A 23,891-nucleotide genomic window follows, 5' to 3' on the forward strand; every position below is an offset into this window, starting at 1 on the left:
TTCTTATCAAAAAACATTTATTTACATTAAACCTTGCCTTGAAATAATTACACACAATCAAAGATTTATGGCCTTGGCAAATAAACAGTGCACTTCAGTTAAAACATTCCATTTCAAATTAACAAGACATTCTTGGTTCACAGTCAATAAATTAAAATTCTGTCATGGGATCATTCGTATTTAGCAACTGGGTGCAAATCAAATCCAGTGTAGTAAACCTTGGAACCACAAAATCGGCAATTAACCTGCAACGATCATCCTTCATTAGATATAATTTCAAAATTCATTTAGGACATTTCAAGAAGCAAAAGAAAAAAGAAAAGTCTTCCCTTCATGAAAATAAGAGCTCTGATATGCATCTTAACATAACAGATAAAACTAACTTAACTGCACCAGCAAGTTACTTCTATTGTATTACTGTACTTAATGGGGCTGTAATTTACCATTCGGTAAAACCCTGTCATGCCACCCACCAATCATGAAATCCTCTTCACTGTCATATTTCAGGGGAAGCAACAAACACAGGATGCAAAGAGCAACTTTCATTACCAAGGGCAACAACAGTAAGCTTTAGAATTACAGTCAGCCGCCACAAGGTGGCAGCAAATCATTTCTTCCAGGCCAAACATGCCACGGACTTCCGTATGAATGCATTGTCAATGCTGCTTGTCGGTAGCGTATTACCGCGCCAGGAATGACGTCATGCAGCCGACAAATTCGGCCTTCGGAGGACCCAGCCTTGTGAATTTGGACACAGGCAATGTCATACATGTTACAGAAACATCCCACTTGGATGTAGCCGTACTAGTTGGTCACCTGTGGCACTAGTAGTGAGTGTGTGTGGTTGTAACTAGTAGGTCAGTCAATCAGCTAGTGCTCTGAATTGTAGTGAGGGCAAAGTGTAATAATAGTACACGGACCTAAAGCAGGACTTAACAAAAACAACAACACACAATTCATATGGACAAATACACAAAATCAGTAAACCATCAGTGCCTGACTGAAAAGTTTTCACATACTGACCTTTGGTGGACAAAAAGCAAAGTCAAAAAAAAATACTCTGAAGATAGGTGCATGACAAAAACAGCAGTTCATGTGACAAGTCATTTCCAGTGTATTCGCTTACTCCAAACAGAAGAACTTTACAATAAGATCTACGTCTATCCGTGGCTCAGACATTTCAGCATAGGTGTCTTTTTTTTTTTTTTGGGCCATTTAAACCGATAAGAATACAAATTTGTTTATTTCATGTTTAACAGTCCCAACATGAGGTACATTACTACGAAATCAAGAGCGTTTTGCTTTTTCTTTGGCTTTTTTTTTTATAATTTTTTTTTTTTTTAAAAGACACATCCATAAGAAGGAGCAGTCTCAACGACTGGTGATCGGCTGAGAAAAATAATTATACGGTTACACTGTATTTGGACCCGTTTGTGAACTTAGACCAGGGGTGCTCAAGTTGGGTCCTCGAGAGCCCCTGCCCAGCCTGTTTCTTTCCACCAACACACCTGATTCATGATTAGGATCATTATCAGGCTTCTGCAAAGCTTGCCGGTTAGCTGATCATTAGATTTAGCTGTGCTGCAGGAAGGAAACGTGGAAAACAGTCTAGTCTGGATGGGGGCTCTCGAGGACCCAACTTGAGCACCCCTGATTTAAGACCATTCTGAATAGAAGTACTAAACCAGCACGAGTATCTGCTCTTGTGTGAAAAGGGTGTTACTGTAGTTTGCCACCTACTAGTGATGAGTCTCCAGCTCCACGACTGTCCACTCCCCCTGAGGGGAGCTTCCGGCAGCCTCCGGGGAGAAGCTACTCACAGAGGTGACGGTGGCCGAGGGGGGGCTGATGGGAGGCAGGAGGCTTGGCCACAGGCTGCTCTCCAGCGGACTCAGGGTGCCCCCCGCGCCCCCCGGAAGCAGCAGCAGAGAGGAGCAGCCGTCTCCATTGAGCAGCAAAGTCTGATTGATGAGCTGCTGCACCATGTCCACTTTGGCGCCCCAGTCCAGGTCCAAGGTGGGCTCCGGGGAGGAGTGGTCCCCGTTCAAGTCTGGCGACAACCTCCTCTCGCAAGAGTCGCGAGCGGGACGGCGGAGCCCCTCCGGCTCTTCGTCGCTGTTCTCCAGAGCTTCATAGATAGTGCACAGGCCGGACGAGGGGGACAGGACCACAGTCCGACCGGGAGATGGCGACTGCTCGTCCAGTTCTTGCTGCCACTGCAGGATTTGCTGCCTCTGCTTCAGCTCCGACTGTTGCTGCAGTAACTGCAACTCCAGCTCGCGCCTCTCTGCCTCCTCTTCTGATGACATTTTGCCTTCTCCGTTGACCAGTTTAACTTCCTCAGTAACCATTTTGCCCACCGCAGCGGCCATTTCGTCCACCGCAGCGGCCATTTTGCCACCCTCGCCGGTCGCCATTTCATCCACCGCAGCGGCCATTTCGCCACCTTCGCCGGCCGCCATTTCGTCCACCGCAGCAGCCATTTTGCCACCCTCGCCGGCCGCCATTTCGCCCACCGCAGCGGCCATTTTGCCACCTTCGCCGGCCGCCATTTCGTCACCCTCGCCGGCCGCCATTTCGTCCACCGCGGGGACCACTTTGCCATCCTCGCCAGCCATTTCGTGCACCGCAGCAGCCATTTTGCCATCCTCGTCAGCCATTTTGTCCATCACAGCGACCACTTTACAACTCTTGTCAGCCATTTTGCACTCTGCTTCTTCCCACGCCTCCCGCTCGTTCCTCTTGATTTCCTCCTCCGCCTCATCTTTCTTTTTCTTCTGTTCTTCCTCCTCCGTCCTTTTTCTCTCCTGCTCGGCACCTTCCAGGGGTTTGTTCTGCTGCTCCCGCCGTTGCTGCATCTCAATCAGCTGCCTCTGGTGTTGCTCCAGCCGCCGCAGCTGCGGGCTGAGCGCCTGCTGCCCGGCCTTCCGGGGCGGCAGGTCTGCACAGGTCAGACGAGGCGCCATGCCGTGAGGGTCACCGTGTCGGCGAAGATTAAGATGAGGTTGCAAGGTGATGCCTGTGTGTGGGGTGGGGGGGAAAAAAGAGAAAAGATTACAGTGAGAAGAGCAGGGAAGAAAAAGGAGGGTCGATTTTTAAAAGTTAAAAAAAATACATTGTGAGGGCAAACAGCCAACGGAACCAAAAATCAAGCAAAATTGTTTCCACTAAAATATAGTGTACTTGCAATGTGGGCTGAAATAGCATTTCAGATTTAAAAAGGGTGCGAGTAAAATAGTGAAAATGGTGCAGAAATCCTGGGGTGAGAGAGCAGCAAAATAATAATAATAAAAAGTGCAAACCATTTTTTTTTTTTTCAACCCCCAGAAAACAAGGGGTGAGTGACCAACAAAAAAGGAAGCCAACTTCCTGTATATGCAACCAGCTGAAATCACCCGTGAATTCAAATGAAGACATGCAGAAGCTCTTCATGCGCTTGTGTACATGAAACGCATCTCAAGGAAACAATAGCTTGGCTTTAGACCGTCAATAGGGCAGGGATGGGGAACCTTTTTAGATTTTAAAAAGTTTATTCAAAAATAAATAAATGTTAAAAAGCATGGGGCTAACAACAGATCCATGTGGAACCCCGACTCCACATATTCACATCCTAGAGCCAAGCTATTCAGCAAACCTGAACAGAGATGAGAAATCAAAGTCAGTATGTAATAGTGACATGCTCAGTTGAAACTTATGGTGTCTTAGAAGAGCGCAGCAGAAGTTTTTGGTTTGTTTTTTGGGGCGGTAACACACCTAGCATGGAGTGGAGACGACTTAAAAGCTGCAGCACAGTCAGCAGTCGTCTCAGGGGCCCGAACAGTTAAAACTTTTACCAAGGTCTTTGTTGCTTGGAGGGCTGCTGTCGGATCCGTTGGTGGAATCCAGTGGATTGTCAAGTCTTGACAAAACTCAGGAAAGGACTTTGATTTGGGCAGCAGATAGTCATAGAACTTAAATCTAGAACCTACTTCACACAAAGATCCTGCAAAATTGCCACATCACAGCCCAAACAGAAGATGCGGCACATTTTCTTGCATGAATATTTTCGAACCCAGCAAAAGCAGAATAATTGCAGTACCCATATCAGCGCCAGTGTCTGAGTGTTGGACAGCGACAATGACTTTCAGCTTAACAGGGAGCAAGAAGCAAGTGACTGAATGTGTATTCTTCCACTGAAAACTAGACCCTCCTGCCATTAATAGTTGTTTACTTCACACATTAAGTTTCCCGCCTCTTTTCATAAATACAAATGGGGTTCTCCATTTACGATAGTTCAGTTCCTATGACATTAGTGTAGGTTAACGATACAATATTGTATCGTCAACCTTTGCACAAATTTGGGTTACTGAATCACCATATGGCTTTCACAGGCAGTGTACAAAAGGAAAATATTCTATGCAGCCCAACTAGTCTAAAAGTGCCATTCTAATTAATATTGAATTTGTGGAATATGAATAAAGCATCAAAATCCACCCAATTGTTATACTTCGCAAGGGACGGCCATTTTGCCACTTGCTGTCGACTGAAAATGATACAGTTGCTCAGAGTTCAAGGACCAATCAGGGCTCAGCTTGCAACTGTGACATGACCAAACTCAGAAAAAAAAGAAAAAAGAAGGTAAGCTGTGATTGGCCAGTACCTGAGCAAATGTTATTTTCAGTTAACAGTAAGGGACAAAATGGCCGTCCCCTGCGAAGGATAAAAATGGGTGGATTTTGATGCTTTATTCATATTCCGCAAATACAATATTAAGCAGACTGCCGTATTTAACCTAATAGGGGCGCGCATACAACATATTGTAAAGAACATTTTTGGGATGACATCCCGTTAAAGTTATAATCATAAATTTAAATATAATTACCAAGACTATGAGGATGTTTGTGGTCAGTAGGATGACAGTGGAGCATTAACTCCACTATTATCCACTGCTGAATATGCCTTTAAACAAAACTTCGCAACGAGGATAAATAGTTATATAAAAAAAACGGTATCTTTATTTTCATTACTCAAAGACTGATAAACAAGGGTACAATGAAATACAATTTAAAGTTGAAGAAAGACAGTGATGGGGGGGGGGGGGGGTCATGGAAGACTTCCTTATTATAAGAAGCACTGCCATTCACCCTCAAATAAAGAAAGAAAAATACAAATTTAGGTGTTAATGTATGAAAGTCATTTGGTAAAAAGCATTAGGATAAATAGGTATTTTATTAATTCAATCCACATCTTTAAGTGCTGCACCAAAAATAAATCACGCCAGTTCAGGGCTCCTGCATTGATGTCGAGTAAATTGAAAGCTATTGCACATAAAAGGATTTCAGCCATATATTGGAATGCAGTTTTTGTTTTTTTTAAATATATATATATATATATATATATATATATATATATATATATATATATATATATATATATATATATATATATATATATATATATATATATATATATATATATATATATATATATATATATATATATATATATATATATGTAACTTGTCCATTTTTTGCATCACCACCACCAGAGATTTTAAAGACAAACATGACAAGCACAGCGAGACAAATGACGAACTATATATTACCTGCAAAAGAGTTGTCAGTCTTTTCACAGATGGAATAGTACGTGGGGTGCGCATCTTCTGGCTTCTCAGTCGCTTGCAAAGTGTTCAGCGCGTCTGATCCTTGCGCTTCCACCACACAAACAGCTTCCAGTTCGCCGCACTCGTATCGCTGCGTTGCAAAACCAGACTGGGCTTTATCGTCACAGAGCTCCTTGGACTCCTCCGAAAGCTCCTCCAAAGAGAAGATCCCCGGGCTCTTGCTGCAGCCCTCGCCCAGGGACTGCGTGTTGGAGGCCGTGGTCGCCGAGCTGGCGCCGTAGGACGCCAGCGAGCTAGCCGAAGGAGGGGTGACGACGTCGGTCAGACCGGTCGTCTCCGACTCCTCCACTTCTTCGACGGTGGAAAGGATGCGCTGTGCGGGCGACTGGACCTCCAAGGTTGCGTTCCCCTTCGGCGCGGCCAGAGTCTCCAAAGCGTCGTCCAGCAGCGCTTCGCCTTCCGTGTCGCTGGCTTCTTCCTCGGTTGCGGAAGATGACGAAGGGTTGGAAGTGAGGGCGTTTACGACGCCCCTTAAAACCTCATCGGCTTGCATAGTCGGCGCCCGAACCTCCTGTTCACCGCTCGTCATAGGCTGGGGAGAGATTTGAGGATCACAGCTTACTTCGCAGCAGGCCTGAGCAGGGGATTGGGATGGAGTCTCCGAGTCTGCTTGCAAGGGATCGACCAGTGGGCTCATGACAGCGTCCCCCGACACTGGCTGGGAGACGGGTTCGGAGAGGTGAACTTGCTCTTGCCAGGGGTCTGCAAACGGGTTGGGTTGATACCACAGAGCGCCGGGGGCCGATGGGAGCTGAGGGGGCGGAGGAAGCTGGGCCAACCTGTTCAAGTTGTCCAGTCTTTCATCCTCGGCAAAGTCGTCCTCGTCGGCGTTCCCGTAGCTCTCCAGACCGCTCTCAGTTACCGCTTCGCTCGCCATCTCCACGTCCTCGTCCTCGTCGTCATCCGCGGCGTTGTCGTGCCGATGCCGCTGCAGCTCGTCCGTTTTCTCCGAGCCCACGTCCATGTCGCACACTTTGTCTTCGTCGTCATCCTCGTAGTCGTTGAACGGGATATCGGGAACCTTTTGGAAGTCTGGCGAGCCTGCGGAAGCTCCTTCCATGTCCGTGGCTCCTTTGAGGCTGCCCTCTCCGAGGTCGTCCATGCTTTCGGTGCCCTCCAGGACGCCGGGAGCGCTCAACTCCGACGCCCCTTGCTGGCTGCCACTCAGAGAGTCCAGTTCAGACAGGAAGGCGCCTCCAGCCCTCCAAGCGGAGCCGCCTACCGGTCCAGCCGAGCCGGGACGAGACTCCTCTGTGGGTTGCGTAGTCCCGCTCATTTCGGAAAGCGACACCACCTGGCTTCCCTCTTCGTCTTCCTCATAATTTAGATTACTGGGAGGCGACTTTACCGCCGTTGGAATGGCTGTAGATATGCAGGGAGTCTGGTCTGAAGACACATTAACTGGCTGAGAGGCCACTTGGGGCGACGGAAGCTTCGCAGGGGTTGAGACGTGCTCCTGTTGTGCTGAAGGAGCGTCGTCACTTTGTGGCTGCGGTGGAGGCATTTCTGGCGAGGCGTTGGAAAGGGGAGTCCATGGAGGAGAGGAAGCGGTAACTTGAGCTAGCGCCTCTGGTGGAGAGTCCTGAGTAGAAACTTGGGGCGGGGCCACCGCTACAGAGGTTGCAGTCGATTGTTCTTGGGCTAAAGTCTGCATTCGTTCGGATCGTTCTTCCTCTGCACCAGCATTCCTCACTGTCAATACAGGGGGGTTGCATTTGAAAGGTTTTGTCTTCTTGACTCCAGCAGTTAACGGCAACACAGCCTGAGTTGGTTTTCCGTTTTCTTTAGCCGGCGTTGCGCTGCCGTTGGTGGATTTGTTAGCTGGAGAAGCTTGCGGGGTTCTTCCCAGGGGTTGCCTGTTAGCCGCTGGAGGCTTGGGAGAAACCACACTGGAAGACTTTGCAGCACTGGGTTTGGCAGGTTGTTTTTTGTATTGAGACACCTTGGGATCCTCTTTTTTGGGAATAGTGGCCCATTTGGAGGTACAAGGGGGCTTTCCAGTTCCAGTGGCTGTAGGTTTCAAAGGTGCAGGCTTTTTGGCGGCAGCTGATGACGCAGCAGGCCTTTTCGCAAGTGCAGCAGCAGGTGACCTGACATCTGGTGCAAACACAAAAACGGCAGTCATTAGGTAGAAACTTAATTTTTCTAAAAAAATTGTAATTGTTAAATTAAATAATTGTTAATTATGGCTTAAATGCTTCTCTGAATTTTTTTATATGAAGCGAAATAAATTCCCTTGTTTATGAAATGTGCTACGGAGAAGAAAAAAAAAAAAGCAGCCCTGCCTCATGTCAAACTTATTTCTTGGTTCAGCAAACTGAGGTAGATTTTTAAAACTAGGTGGCTGGTCGATTAAAAAAATATTAATTGTAATAATTAACTCACTATTAATCGCAAATTAAATCACACATTTTATATCTACATTGACAATTAAATGTACTTTTTCATTCTCTTAACAAAAGTGGGAGGAAATGTTAACCTAATAGAAATAGGGTTACAATAAAATGTTTTCTAATTTTTTATACTCTTGTTAAAAAAAAGTGGGAAGAAATGTTAAGCTAATAGAAACATGGTTGAATTTTGCATCATTTACAGTAATTTTATAACAATTCGTAAAATAAAAATATGTACCGTACTGAAAAAAAAAACAAGTGTGACAATTTGTGTTGGTCATTTTTTGTCACTACATGGCATGATGGCGTTTGTAAGACAATGGTGACAGCTCAGTGCATTTTTTTTTTTCATATTAAGAGCTAACCAATTTTTAAAATGAAGTAACTTGTGAAATTCGGCACATTATTAAAGATGTAAAAAAAAAAAATAAAAAATTGCCCCAGTCCTCACAAATACATACATTGTTATTTAATTTATTACTACTAAATTGCATTACAATGACTCATTTGCACAACGTTGAATGCTTTTATTTTGTTAAATTCAATACGGATGCGCATTGTGAAATGACTCAACTTTACTGCATATGAACCAGAAAAGATCGGTGTGTTCTTTTCATTCTATTGGGTAATTTTGACGTGGACGTTTCTGCTGCGTCGCAACTGGAATTCCCTTAGTATAGGCTTTCCAAATAAGGGACGGTCATTAATTGCGTGTTTAAATTTTTTTTTCCCAAAAATGGTGCTGTTAAAGGCACTTTAAGTTAACACAATAATTTTTGACCCCCTTATTTAAAACGTTACTTTAAGGCCAACAAGGAATAAAGCTCAAACCTTTCTTGACAGCGGCAGCAGCATGGTGAGGCTGTGTTGCTGTGGTCCTGCCAGTAGAGGGCACCGTGGTACCTCTAGAGGCGGCAGTTCTGCTACTAGCGCTGCTGGGCGGCCTGGATGCAACATTGTTACCCGCCCTGGATGTTGACGGCACCGGTTGAACTCCTGAGGAAGCAGCCGCTGCAGTAGTGGGTGCTCTGGGTGCAATGTTTCCAGCCCTGGATGTAGTAGCTGCCCCTCGAGACGTAAAGGTTACTGTAGCAGGCCTGGAGATAGAAGACAGAGACTAGAAACAGGTTTTGCTAATTTGGTATACATTTTTAAGCAGACCATAACAATTATCAGTGTCTAATGGATGCAGGTATATAAAAAAAAAATAATAATAATAATAAATTGGTCTCATAAATGGATATTTTGTTTTTTTTTTAGATCAGTTTCAGCGCAATATGCACTGGATTTTTCCTTTGGTCAGGCCCCACCCCTCCATACAGCCTTATGAAAGTAGGTTAAGCAGTTTTTGCATAATCCTGCCAACTCGGGGTTGTGTTGGGAAACAAGTATCTAATGCGCAATCTGGAGAGATTTTTTTTAAATTATTTTAAAATTGATTTTTAAAAGCCTGTCTATTAACTCTTTGACTGCCAGACGTTTTCAGAAAAGGGATGCCGTGGGTGCCAGCCGATTTAAGCATTTTGACTGATCTTTCAAGGTCCACAGAAAATTATGTGTTTGGACTATGGAAACACACATACTACCAAATGAAAGATTGGACTCTCATCTTTCATCAGAAAAAAAAAGTTTGTTTCTACCTTATTCCGTTTTTCAGTAATCAACAATAGAAAATGGTTAGTTTGACCTCTGTTTTGAAACAAACGTCTTTTAACGTCTTTGGCACTCCCTTGGATTTTACTAAACGTTATTTAACGTTTTTGGCAGTCAAAGAGTTAATAAATTAAATTATGACCCCCCCCCATACGAATTAATTTTAATTATCAATTTGACTTTATATTTAAATGTGACACCAAAAAACACCATTGAACACATGCCCTCTTGAATGTACGTTTTCAATAACCTCAACCATGGTTGTGTTTTTCTTTGAAAAGTCAGATCCAAGACAACAGTGCACTCAGAGGGATGCCTGTAACACATACACCATTAGTGGATGGGGGAAGCTGCTCTGATGCATTACATTTCCTGGCAGATGGGGTGAAATCAATACAAAAAAAAAAAATCACAGTCCAATAGGATTTTAATGACTGCACATGCAAAGTCCTTTTAGGGGCAAAAGTTTAACAGGGGGGAGACGACGCATGCGAGTGTCTCAAGAATCACTCACTATAAATCAAGCACGTCATGGTGCCATATGCACTATTTGGTTGTCATTTGATTCTTCTCAAGAACCGATTCAAGGGCCCCTTCTGAGACAACAGTGACAGGGCTCCAAAATGGCTTAATTTTATGACAAAGTCTTCAATATAGCGACTCTCTTAAGGTCCTCTCTGTCTCAAGCCATTTAAGTCGACATGACTCACACTGTGGATGTGTAATCGGACTCACCGATTGCAAAAAAAACCACAATACATATCCTTCTCCACTCTAGGGGCAATGGAGTCTAAACTCCATTTCCTTTCCATCAGCAAAGTAAACAATTAAATGATTGGCCAACATCATTTTTAAATGCATGACTATAAATACCTGCTAGTCTTTGGAATAGCGCCGCTATCCACTCTGGCAGCAACGTTTGTGTATGATTTCGGGGCAGTGGATGCAGCTGGTCTGCTGGCAGCTACCAAGTAGAGAAATAAAATGTATACTTGTATTAGTCTTATAATATTACAAAACGGTTAGTCATTTCATGACTTACCCGAAGTTTTGACTCTCGCTGCATCAACATGGTTAGCTGGTCTGCTAACAGCTACTAGGCAGAGAAATCAAATGTATACTTGCATCAGTCATAATATTACACAAAGAGTTAGTCATTTCACGACTTACCAGAAGTTTTGACTCCAGCTACGTCAACATTATTAGCGGCTGTCCTCTTATTCTGATTTCCACTGGCAGTTTTGGGCCTGGTACCGTTTGTTGTCGTCGCAGCAGCTCTTGATGTAGTCCGAGATGGCCCGATTGCTACAGGCCTCTTGTGAACCGCCTTGGTGGTTGCCTTGACGGTGGGCACAACAGTTGCAACGCTCACTTGTCTTTTGGGTGCAGGGACTGCTGCGGTTGACTTTTCTGGAGATTTATTGCCCGAGCTCGTAGAATTGACAGGGCCATGTGAGGCAGCAGACTTGGAACTTGAGGAGGCTTGTGTTTTCGTGGCAGCCTGATTTTTGGAGGCAACAGCTTGCAGTTTAACTTGGGGGTCTGGTTCCCTATTGGTCTTCGAATCGTCTTCAGGTGAAACCTTATTCTGGGCTTGCTCCGGCTGAGATGCGGCCTGCTCTATTGCATTGTCCTGCGACACAGAGAACTCTGCAGCTGCTGCAGCTTCAGAGGCATCCGAGGTATCCATGGTAACCCCATCCGGTTTCATTCCCCAACACTGAGGTTGTAGCTGTGTCTTGCTAAATTTGTGAAGGGTCCCCTTCACATGAAGTTCCTGCAAACAAAAAGAATCTCTCATTAGTTAAGAAATGTGCTCACACTCAAAAGGAAAGCCCATTTATGGTAAGGGGCCTCGGAGGAATTTGGGGACAGTCAGAAAAACAGGAAGTGAATTCGGGGATGCAGATACATCTCGCCACTAAACTGAACGCCTGCCTCTGCAATTGTCAACACATCGACCACACAGCTATTATGGCGCTAGCCAACACATCACCCCGGGCACTAAAAACAAAGGCCATCAGTCATTGCTGATACACCGCAAATCTTGCACTTTCATTGATGCAAGAATACCAAAAATAACATTTGTGCGTGTACCTCAAAATGGTCATTTTGGAACGGGATGCATCATGGAATGCTTGAAATTACACTACGAGTGTATCCGGCAAAAGCAAAATTATAGTATAGGATTATCAGATGAGACAAGTGGCATTCAAGCACAAACATTGGGTGATGTGTCCTTCCAACCACAGCAAATTTCTGAGACAACTCGACTATCCTGCACCTTTAAATTTGCTACCAGTAAAGTGCTAAAACAGATGGTCGGAATAACAGAAGCTCCCTGTGGGCTCAACTATGCAAAGATTGCAACAAATGATGGCCTATTACTGCTATTGATAGAGACCGTCAATCAGATCTAACAAAACCGTATGAACAAAACCAAAGCATTAAAAGGCTCAGAGGGGGAAATTAGTTTTTTTTTTTTTTTTTTTTTTATAATGCCCTCCTGAGCCAATGCTAACATTTATTTTAATGTACAAACATTCTGTTATTTACCCCTTGAAGCCAAACATGGTAAGCGCCGATACTGGTGATTAGTAGTCAAGCAGACAGATAAACATAGTTTGGAGCTGATATTCACTTAATAAAAAAAATATTTAAAAAAAGGAGGGAAATGATGGGTTGAAAACAATAAGATCCAACTCTTAACTGTGTCAAAATGTTCAGCACATTTTATTGAACAATTTGTCAGATTTGCTTCTTTATCTAGAAAACAGACATCTTCGTTTTAAAATTCTAACAAAAAGTTTGGGGCGATCTCAGAGTTTGGTATGTCTGAAAAAGTTAAATGGGAGGGGGGGGGGGGGTAGTAAATAGTGCCCTCTTGTTTTGTACAGTAAATGAAGCTTTCCAAAATACCAGAAAAAGAACAAGCAGAAAGAAGTAAACACATTTCTAAATGCATCTACTATTGGCCGTCAGATATATAAAAAAGGACGATGCCTAATATTCACCAAAATGCTGAATTTCTGCACCGATAATCACCCTGAACGATAATCGCTCTATCCCTAATTGAAAGATGATATAAACCTTACCACTAGTTGACCAAATGCTAAACAAAAGCTTATTTGAGGAGTAATTACTTTTGAAACAGGCTTTGTACAACTGTTGCAAAGTATTGTTTTTCTTTATTAGTTACAACCACACAAAGCGGGGGAGAGGGGGGGTGTAATGAGAGTAACCTGCAAAACCACATTTAGTTTGTTCTTTTGTTTGGATAGTTGATTAGGCAATGTCTTGGTGGTTGCGGTGAGCATTTCAAACGCCTCACTCACAAGCTTGTTTGTTTTTTCGCCTCAAATGGAGAATGACAAGCAAAAAAAAAATCACAAAGGGACCGAGCAAAAGGAGAACGTTTCCCCACAGACAACAGTGTAGGTGGCTACTGTTTTTTATGGATTTCACAGTTGGGAAAACTGTACAAATCTGGTAAAGCCCTTTAAGGAGCCATGGTATGCATTCTGGTAATCCAGAATGGGAAGAGCAAGTGTTGAAACGGCACGATGAGCCGGCGACTAATGCCGGGGACTTAGCGTACATTCCCTGTTGATGATGACCCCCTTCTGGACAAGTAATCGCATCATCTCTAACCAGCTGACACAATGTGATGCAGCACACAGGAAGAAGTGCACCGGATCGTTAAAACCCCGTTCACACACACGCAACCACATCTAACTGGTGACACAGCTTTTTTTACGCTCGTGTTGCGTCAACTCTACTCTTGGGACCGTCTCTTGACACCAAGCTATGAAAATGTGGAGTCAGTGCACCAGATCAATGCCAGAGACTTTACTTGTATCCCTTTTACACACACGCCATTGACACTTTCATTTTCCCCCCAGTAATGTGGACGACCGACTGGCATATCTTTCAAATGCCACCATCCACTTTGTAATTTTTATTTGTTGTCAGTCCAGATGGGGAACTGACGACCTTATCAATACATGCATGTCATTCTAACACGGTTGTATGTCACGAAAGCTCACTGTAGACGTTCCTCCATTGCTCGGTCACTGCTGCGGCGCTTGCCCAGACATTTCAAGCGGTGCATGACAAAATGGGTCACTTTTAATACGGTGTCTAATACAAGCGGAGGGGATTTTGCAGCGTTGCAGCATAGCAGGGATTTTGGAATGCATTGTCCAGACTGCAGAGAGCGGTGGAGGGAGGGCTGTTTATACTTTTTTTTTTCACCCTCTTTAGATTTCATCTAAACTGCTATCACAAAAGAGCATGGCTGATAGTTATTAGTTGCCATGCCTATTGGATTCTTCTGGTGAAAAATGTGTATTGAGCTTGTCAATTTAGTGCGTACTTGAAAAGACTGCATGTGTTCCAAGATGATTAATGACAGAAAGTGACAGTTTAGATGGCAGGGCGTCAAGTGCTAACCCCACCCATTCACATTCCAACATTAGCGGTTTCCTCAAGCCTCCTGAGTGACAGCTGGCAGTAGTAGGTTTCGCTCGCTTTTGTGTGTCAATGAGAGCGTTACAGGGTCAGAGAGAGGCCACGGAGACGTGTTCGCAGGTAAACATGCATATGTAAAGAATGGGCTTATTTGATGCTGAAATGTGATTTACAAACCTGATAAACAGACACACTGAAACTGCATAGCAAAACAATGCTGCCAACGTTGAAGACCCAGTAGAACCTAACAGTTGTAAGTTTTGAAATCGTAATGCACTCAAACCCACATATGAAAAGACATTTTATTTCATCTATAGCAGTGGTGTCCAAACTCGGTCCTCGGGGGCCGGTAGTCCCGCAGGTTTTGGATATTTCTCTCCTCCAACACAGCTGAAGCTCATCAGCAAGCTCTGCATAAGCATGATAACGACCTTGTTGATTAGAACAGGTGCGTTGGAGCAGGGAAACCTCAAAAACCTGCAGGACTACCGGCCCTCGAGGACCGAGTTTGGACACCACTGATCTATAGTATACACTAATAATTAGGAACAGGCATAATATTGAAGAAGAAGAGTTAAACATACCTTGTACAGTAGGGCTCGGCTTAATTTTATTTATTTATTTTTTTAAATCAAATAATCACTAGAATAGAGTTGCCTTTGAGCGTGAGATTCATAAAACCATCAATTGATTATTTTACTCTTTTTCCCATTAATTCATAAGTAAATTGAATTTTAAAGTTCAAAATCGTATCGACTGAGGAAATTAAAATCGATACCCAGCTCTTTTCGACAGGTTAAGACTTTAGCGTAGGTTTTGTGCTTTGAAACATTTCTTATCCAAAACATCTTTAGGGTAGTATATAAAAAAAAATAGAAAGACCAAACAAAGAATCCATTGAGACCTGGCTGAGCAACCAAAAAGCAATAAACAGGCTTAGCAGTATCAAACATTAACCACACTGGCTGGCCAATCATTAGCTTCTATGTATAGGTTGGTGCGTCTGCACCAATACGACTAAATATAATGAAAAAATGTCTAGGTGAGATTGTGACTATGATTGTGCTTGTAAGAACTCTGCTTCTGCACTTACCATAGAAGGCATTTGCAGTAGCGCACAAATGGAGCGCACACAGACAACTTCTTGGAACACCAACAACTGTTAACATACTGTCAGGAGACACTTGAGCACATGTGAGCCAGAGCATTCTGGACATGCAGTTCCTTTCAAGGGGATATCAAGAAAAACTGTTGAAAATGTGAGCTTTTCTTCTCCAACCAGGATTAATGTCTCATAATAAACCTAAATAAAAAAAAAAAAAAAAAAAAAAAAAAAAAAAAACAGTGTCCTGTGTAAAAAAAAAAAGCAACAATATTTAGTCCATGCTTGAGGCACCACATGATTTAGTTAGGAGTCAAATGTGTTCTCATGGCTTATTAGCAAGCGCAGTTACAGAACATCACATCCCAGAGGCCAAAGTGCTAAACAACAGCACAACTATACCAGTTAGTCCTGATGGCAACGTGGACAGCGGATCAATAGTTGCTCCAGGATTGGCTACTTTAGCAATGTTGCTCAGCTGTATCAAATAAAAAAAAGACAGCCTAATTCTTAAGAGGGCCAAGGATGCTTTTGACAATCATTTACCAATCCCAAGTGTCAAGAAAACAGTGGAAAAGTTTGGTGTGGCAGTAATTCAATCCATGTTAGTCTTTGTTTCATTGCAGTGTGCCAGTATTGGATTAATAATTAATTATAACAACCTTTGTTTTTACAGCCGTGAAATAACCACGGCTAATTGTTCCACCAACTTGTGGTAGAGACGGTGAAAACACCCGTCGTGGACTCGAAAATTGCGCAACGAGATAAATCCAAACAAACCATTCAACTAGACCGACTAGTTTCCACCAAGCAGTGTAGGTCAGTATGCGTTTGCACTTAACGGGCAGACCAAGTTAACCCAAGCGAAAGTTGCGTTAGCATACCCTACAAATGCGTAACAATCTAGATGAAAACATAAAGGGGGTTTTGGATTAGAAAGCTCATTGTCATCAATTCCACAGGTCTCTAACAATTAAGTCACTTGAAGCTTCTCAGCAAAGCCATTAAGGTCAGGTGGTTAAATACGGCTGCAAGTTAAATGGAGTAAGCCAGTTAGCCTTGGAGGGACCGGCAGCCAGGAAAGGGACTCGCAGCCGCCATTGCCCGTGTGCAGAATCCCGATCTGTTACGGGGATCTGGGTTACAATCTGTTGTGAACTTGGCAGCAACGCACATCCTGCTGATATGAAAACAGGCCGTCTGTTGACCCGTGTCACTAGGACGGTTGTAGGAACCATGGGAAGACGAGAATGAGCATGAACTTGTGTGGTTAAAAATAAAAATAAGAATAAAAATAAGAAGTGTTTGTCAGCAAGCCATCGTTAAGATACTTTGAAAGGAGAGGGGGGGAGGCTTATTGTTTCTACACCAGCTGAGGCGTGGCACTGGAAGGATGGGTGGGGGTGGGCTTTTTCACTGGATTAACTGGTGCAACGGGATGGAGAAGCAGCTGGCACTGCTTGCCAATCAAATGCCCCAAGGAATATGAAAAGGATGGACGATACTAAAAAAATAAATAAAAAAAATTTAATTTAAAAATTTAAAAAAAATAAAAATAAAAATAAAAATCGATAGACGGTCTTACATTTGAAGTCTTAACTGTCAACCAGTCAGTTGGACCTCGTAGAATTATAAATGATCAGTAAAATCATATCTTCTGCAATGTGACAAAAGATAAGAATCAACAATTAGCTGGAATTTTGCAAGACATTAGGTCAGTCAAAAAAAAAAAAATAAAAAAAATAAATAAATAAAAGAAGAAGAAGAGGCAAACCTGTTTATATTCTTTTGACCAATAAAGAGAAGGGAAATGAACGATTTTGGGTGGCTTGTCGTGAAAAACATCAGGTTTACAGACCTATTAACTGATTCGGACCAAATAAAGCACACTTGAGCTCAAATGAAATCAGTACGGTTGCAGGTCCTCACAGGAAAAACTAAGCGGCAATTAAGTTAGCTCAAATTAGACTCTCATACGATGATTATATCTGGGTGGCTCATATCTAACTTGAATCGAGACCGTCGTAGGGTGCATGCAAAGAAACTCTTGCCCAATTTAGGCCTGAACCAAATGTTACAGTAAGCCTGTTCCAACATCGAGTTGGGTCGTGCCATGGACTCTACGGTCGACAAACATAACGAGAGCCTAATTACAAAGAATAACCTGAAGCTCAGGCTGCTACCGGACACAAACGGAGGAGCAACTGGTGAGGGGAAAACCGCAAGTCATTCACCACCTCGCAAAAATATTCCGAGGTGCCTTTGCATCCAATTACGATGCCTCCTGAGGCAGACCTGGAGGCTTTTATTACAAACTGAATAGAGCTAGCCCAGGAACTGAAACTGAAGAAATGGCCAGGAACAGGGAAGTCACCCAGACCCGCCGGATAAGTGATTGATAATGAGCAGAGTAAAAGATTCAGGCAGCCTCAGCAAACAAGAGGACCGGCCAGCTGGCCACACAGCATTCAACGCAGACAAATAAGTCAATATGAAGTTGGCAAGCCCGCGGGTCTCATCAGTTACTGAGCCTCCCATGCAAAAAAGGGTGATCCGAGGCCAATCTCTGTCCGCCACACCCACGATACTGACAAATGGCAGAATACACAAGTAACAGATGCCAGCTTGCACCGCGGCGAGAATGCGTAGAAACCTCACTCCTGATCCTCGAAAAGATGGTGATGGCTGCCAAGGAAGTCGGGCTTTGAGCTCAACGCAGGTTCAAAGCCTGAGTGGTGTGGCTTGGAGGGCGCACGATTACCAAGTCTTGCAGTTCTAGACGGAGCCTTAAAAAAAATGTGCACTGCCAGCATTTACCACTTTATCCTAATGGGCAGGGAAGTGCTCGCTTAAAAAAAAAAAAAAGTATTGACAGCTTGTGCGGTCATACCAAGTTCTAGCTGGGACACACAAAGCGGGCTGATGAATGCTAAACAGATGAAGCAGATCAGGCAGGGAGAAGATTTGAATATTCTCTTGCCAAAAGGAAGACTGGTTGATTGGGATGACTGGTCCTTATTATGCTGCATTGTTCCAAACAGCCTGCAGGTGTTTCCTTTGTTTTTTTCCAAACCCAGCAGATACACATGGGAGTGTTTGCAAATTGCTATGTGCAGTGCATAGAGCAGGTTCTGTTGCTCTTCTTTCATTCATGCACACCACAATAACGAACATGCTGTTAAATCAACCTTTGATTGTGTCATTCAAAACTCAGCAATCTTAAGAAAGAAATGATATTTCATCAGACTATTTTTTTTTTTTAAGATCCTTTAAAATGTGCGAGTTCTAATCAGTATCGGGTAGTCACAAGTACATGTTCACAGAAAGAATGCTACTACAACAATCTTACATTTTTCAAAAGAAACCACGCTACAAAATGGCAAACCTTCCTATGTCAACCACCTGCCAATGAGGCCAAACCTGAAATGCGATACACAGGTGCGGGGGTTCCAAAAAGCACTGGTGTTGCCAAAGATGTTATGAGGCATGCCGACGTCACAGGAGTGAAGGAAATTACTCTACTAGAAAGTGACCTCAAAAGTTGAATTCCAGAATTTTGCATTCTCCAAAATTTTGCATTATTTTGGATAAGGCCCGGTTAACATCCCACTAGAATAGGTCTGCCACTGCCCTGAGCGAATCTTCATACTGAGAACCAAAACAAGAGTACTCTGAAATAAGACTACAATCTTTAAAGCGATGTTTATTTTAGGATCATAATCAGTCATTAATGTACGGTTTTCAAATCAGATTTGACACTGAGCAGAAAGTGAAGGAAAACATTTTTGCTTCTGAAACTGAATTGAAATAATAATATAAAAAAATGTATTGGTTACTATCTAGAAAAGCGCTACATAAAACCAAATTATTATTATTATTAGTAGGAGTAGTTGTCATACTTGCCAGGTGTGAAAAATTTAAAATTAAAACTACATGGTTTGGTGACTAATTTCATATCTTGACTACTTGCCAGTAATCTGAGATTTGGCAATGGCAAGCCATAGAGGATGAATCGGCATCTAGGCTTAAGTGACCCTCATATTAATGCGACACGGGACTGTGGCCAAGCAGTTAAAACTGGGCCAACAGAGGAGTCCAAGAAAGAAAGAAAAAAAAAAAAACACTGGTAAGCGGGAGAGTCCTCCTGAGTCATTCACACATGGTTTCACGCCCCCATGTCAAGTCAACTCACACCTCTTGGTGAATCAGGCAGTTCCAAAATACAAATATGATGCAGCCCGAGAAACCATACTGTGATTTGAATATCCTCTCCTCCTCAACTCGCTAACCCACAGGTGTCAAACTCAAGGTCCGGGGAACAGATCTGGCTCACAATCTCAGGGTTGCGAGACGACCGCGCTACCGCTAATCTACGCCACCACCAAGAGAAGCTAGCTGTTGTGTCATGTGCAGATGTTAATAAGCAAAGTTGCTACTGACTGGATGCCCACAACCACCGGACACAGAAAAGCGGCAAAGACAGGTTATTATTTATTACGTTATATTACAATTCAATAAGATTACGATTCGATGTGATATGGCTGAGTTCAAGAGGGTACACAGTAAATTTGACTCAAAAAACAAACAAAAAAAACCCCACTTTAACAGTAAACTTTACACTTGGGAATATATATATATATATATATATATATATATATATATATATACACACACACACATATATATATATATATATATATATATATATATATATATATATATATATATATATATATATATATATATATATATATATATATATATATATATATATATATATATATATATATACACACACATACATATATATATATATATATATATATATATATATATATATATATATATATACACATATATATATATATATATATATATTTTTTTTTTAAACACTCAAGGATTGAGGAACAATCCCACAACCTTCAGCATGGAAGACAGCTACGTATTGCTATGGTTTAAATATTTTTGGTGTGTGCAAAAGGAGCCCAAACATGGAGGTATGAGGATTCCATCCAACACCTGCGATATATTGACACAAGAAGGAGTGGCTGGTCAGTGGTTAGATTGTCTCCCAACATGAAGGCTCTGTGATTGTTCCTTAACAGTTTAGTTTTTTTTATTTATTTATTTATTTATTTTTATTTTTTTAGGGGGGTTAATTTTACTCAGAGTATAAAGTTTACTCTGTTTAAACTGTGACCGAATAGTCTTTTTCAGAGTAAAATTTACTGTACAAAATTGACCGTGTATGCTGCAGGGAGTTTGTTGCCATTTTACAATATTAATGAACGTGTCAGTAGGTTATTGTAAATGTATTTTCTTCAAATATATAGCTCTCTAGTAAAAGACGATTCATACGCATCAGTATATTTTAAAGTGGAACATTTTGACGCACTCATGTTTGACTAAAATCAATTTCCCTAATCAAGTTATTTTTTGTTACACCTATTTAGGGTTCCAATAAGTTTGTTTCATTAACACAATCTAGTCCTCTTTTGCTGTGCTCAAAATATTCTTTCTCAGAATTGATTGTTCGTCTACGAATTTCCCAAAATGTGTTATGATTCTCTTCCGATTCACTAAAAGAGGAAACGAAATCACATCAAAACGCACAAGACAGTGAAAATCCTCTTCCCTGGCTGGGAGCTCACCACTAAACCACGGATCCTGACACTTGTCCCCTTGGGTGCTCTCACTTGGTGCACATTGTTTGAAGGGACGCGTGTGTTTGGTGCCTTAAGCGCTGCTTTATTATCACCATTTGTGGCTCGAGACAAACACAGATTAGTAGAACTGAAGGCCCTATTGGAGCCTTTAGAACGCACTCATCTGAAGCACAGTGATTGCCCACTGCTGTGTATTTTTGATAACGCATATGCTAAATAATGCAAACAAACGAACAAACCATGCCACCTGCCAAACGAGACGAGAGGAGCGGAGGGAGCCGAACGCAAGGCTTGACGCGCGGCTAACAAGAAACGCCGCCCCGTGGTGCACGCTGACAAGCTAGCGTGTGCATCATCACACAGAGCCTTGAAACAGAAAGAAGCTGCGCCCCGAGGCATCGCTTCACAACCAATTACCACGCCACAAACTCAAGCAGAAGCGGCTTAACTCATGGCGGTGGAGGTTATTTAAGCTTAATTGACGAAAAGTAGGACATTTGAGGAGTGGAGACGTCACGTAACGACGTGGTAAATTGCTCCTACCTTTCAAGCTCGTCAACAAACAGTCGGTCCCTTCTTTGGCGGGAAGGGGGAGGGTGGGTGTCGCCGGAGCGGTCAATTTCTCCGTCCGGCGTAACAATAGAAACGCGTCCTTTCCTCCACGTTTGAACAGCGGCAGGCTTGCCTTGCACAGCCTCGCTCATAAAGGATGCAGCCAGGGCGGGAGAGAGGTGGGGTGGTGTGGGGGAGTGGTGGCTTCAAATTTATGGCAAGCATGGTAGCCAGAAGGGAAATATGCAAATTAATCCACCTCGCGGGCCAATCAGCGAACGAAACCGGTGTTTATGCAAAAATGATGTGACGTCAGGGACAGAGTTATCGCGAGATCTCTTTGGGCTTCTGACAGGCCGTTAAATTGAATAATTTAATAGCAACTCACATAATTTATTAACCTGATAGTATCCACTTTCAATAAACACACAATAAAAAAAAATAGACCGTATATTTTTTTAATAAACGCATATGATTTATTTATTTATTTTAAACAGTGTACTGTAATCATTTTATCTAGACTGTGAGCTGGCTTTTAGCTGGCAAACCCGTTAGCCAAAATGCGTCTTTAGTACTCAGATGTCAGTTGTCGTGTAGTTCTTGTATAAATGTGTGCGTTATTGGTGAGAATGCAAAAAGTGAAGCACGATGTGGTATATGAAGACAAAAATCATAATTACTCAGTGTCTAAAAACTTTTGGGCCAATCTGTTTTTGCATAGAATGGAGTAGCAAAAAAACAAAAAAAACTAATCAACAACAACAAATTGAGAAGCACTGACTGCACAATAGGGATAAAATGTGTCTGTGTATGAGTGTGTCACTGGGGTTGAATGATTGCCAAATGAAAACCACCTGCGTCTACCTGAAAATGTTTTTAGCTTGGTACAAGGAGAGAGGAAGAAGGTGCTGTTGTTGACTTTTATCATCTATTTGTCCAACACTGCAACTTTACCTTCATTCATTTTACATTTAAAATAATTTAATGAGTGAAATAACAACCTGCAAACTGCAGTAATGCCTTCGATCTTGGATTCATCTTGGATACTCAGTGACTAATTTGTTTTTTGATAGTCACGTAACATCCGCTTCCCTTTCTACCTCTTACTATGATGCGAAAAAATAAGTATAATCGCTTTGACTTTTTATTTTAAATTCAGTTAGTATTAATTTTTTGAACAGATTTATTTATTTTAGTTTTCATTAGTTTTAGTGTTAGCTTTAGTTTGTTTTGTTTTTATATGGAGCATTTGTCGAGTGCAACATTAAAAAAAAAAGTCAAGTGTTGTGTAATCCACAAACTAATCTTCTGTATGGACACACAGTAAATTACCATTGTAGAAAATGTACAACATTTGATGCATTTTCCTTTCTTCTACTTTTGTCCGTGCGCCCCTCACCAAACACCAAGTTTTGTGCAAAAGTACTTTCTGTGGGTGTGTTGAATTTCCTTTAAAGGAGCACAGACTGATTGATCGTGACTGAAGACAAATTCCTTGTGTGTTTTCACATACTTGGCCAATAAATCAGATTCTGATTCCTTAAGAAAATCGAATACTATTTCTTACCAATATAAAAGAGTCCCTTTGGATTCTACACTATTGTGACATCATTATCTCCATTGCCCGCATATTTACAAATCATGCAATTAACAGTTTACTGATGGAAAATAGCCATCCGTAACACTTATCAGTAATTGATCGTGTACAGTCCATAAAAGCAGTGCATTTAATCACTCACACCTATGATTTCATGTTCATCTCCAGCTGTCTGCCTGCTTTAAAATCATCTCTAAAAACAGCACAACAAAAGTATATTTCTTTCTAAGGGTCCACTTCCCTATGGTACAAGGCCCACAATTGCTGCTGCTGGGTGAATGCCTTGTTGTGTGAACGCATTTCTTCTGCTGAGCTGCAGCTGCCCCCTGCACAATAGACATCAATGAATAGCCACGCACAAAGAGCGGCGCAACAACACACTGGGAGAAAAGAATGGAATGGGATAAGGCTTAAGTTATATTGGAGAAAAAAAAAAACTTTTCAAGATGGCTGGGGTGAAAGAATGCAGCTGTTTGGGAGAGCACGCCGAGAAGTAAGTGTGTGCATCTTTCAAGAGTCTGGCACAGTATCCACAATGTGCCAGAACAGGGAGAAAACCCATAAACTTGCTCTTCAGTCCACTCAAGATTTATTGTTGAAATGTTCCTTTTTGTCCTTGTGCCCAATGTTTTTGCTACACTATGGTATGCAAAAACAGATGGGCCCAGAAGTATTTGGATCGTGACAAAGTAGTTATGATTTTCATCTTTGAATGTCATATTGTGCTTCACTTTTTGCAGTCTCATCTTATTGCAGATTTTTAAATCAAACTCATTTGCTGACTTCCATGTCGGTC

At 42.3% G+C, this 23,891-nt stretch overlaps 1 protein-coding gene across 2 annotated transcripts; it reads right to left on the reverse strand.

Moving 5' to 3' along the window:
• On the reverse strand, positions 1-21,702 carry LOC144054910 (uncharacterized). Of its 2 annotated transcripts, none has more exons than XM_077570316.1 (7): positions 21,490-21,702; positions 10,879-11,485; positions 10,751-10,801; positions 10,582-10,672; positions 8,887-9,152; positions 5,585-7,759; positions 1-3,019 (listed from the first exon to the last, which is right to left on the reverse strand). In XM_077570316.1, the coding sequence occupies exons 2-7, from the start codon at positions 11,417-11,419 to the stop codon at positions 1,740-1,742; spliced, it is 4,404 nt and encodes a 1,467-aa protein (XP_077426442.1). In that variant the 5' UTR covers positions 11,420-11,485; positions 21,490-21,702; the 3' UTR covers positions 1-1,739. The 2 variants fall into 2 exon arrangements, with proteins under 2 accessions (XP_077426442.1, XP_077426441.1); XM_077570315.1 differs by having other exon boundaries at positions 10,751-10,804.
• Between the last annotated feature and the right edge of the window lie 2,189 nt (positions 21,703-23,891).

This window comes from Vanacampus margaritifer, chromosome 7 (assembly GCF_051991255.1).
Source record: "Vanacampus margaritifer isolate UIUO_Vmar chromosome 7, RoL_Vmar_1.0, whole genome shotgun sequence".
Taxonomy (NCBI): Eukaryota; Metazoa; Chordata; class Actinopteri; order Syngnathiformes; family Syngnathidae; genus Vanacampus; species Vanacampus margaritifer.

Coding starts and splice junctions, on each gene's coding strand:
- LOC144054910 (XM_077570315.1), bottom strand. CDS start 11,419: ATGAAACCGGATGGGGTTACCATGGATACCTCGGATGCCTCTGAAGCT. Junction 7,760..8,886: donor TGCTGCCGCTGTCAAGAAAG/GTTTGAGCTTTA, acceptor TGTTTGCACCAG/ATGTCAGGTCACCTGCTGCT. Junction 3,020..5,584: donor GACTGACAACTCTTTTGCAG/GTAATATATAGT, acceptor CCCCACACACAG/GCATCACCTTGCAACCTCAT.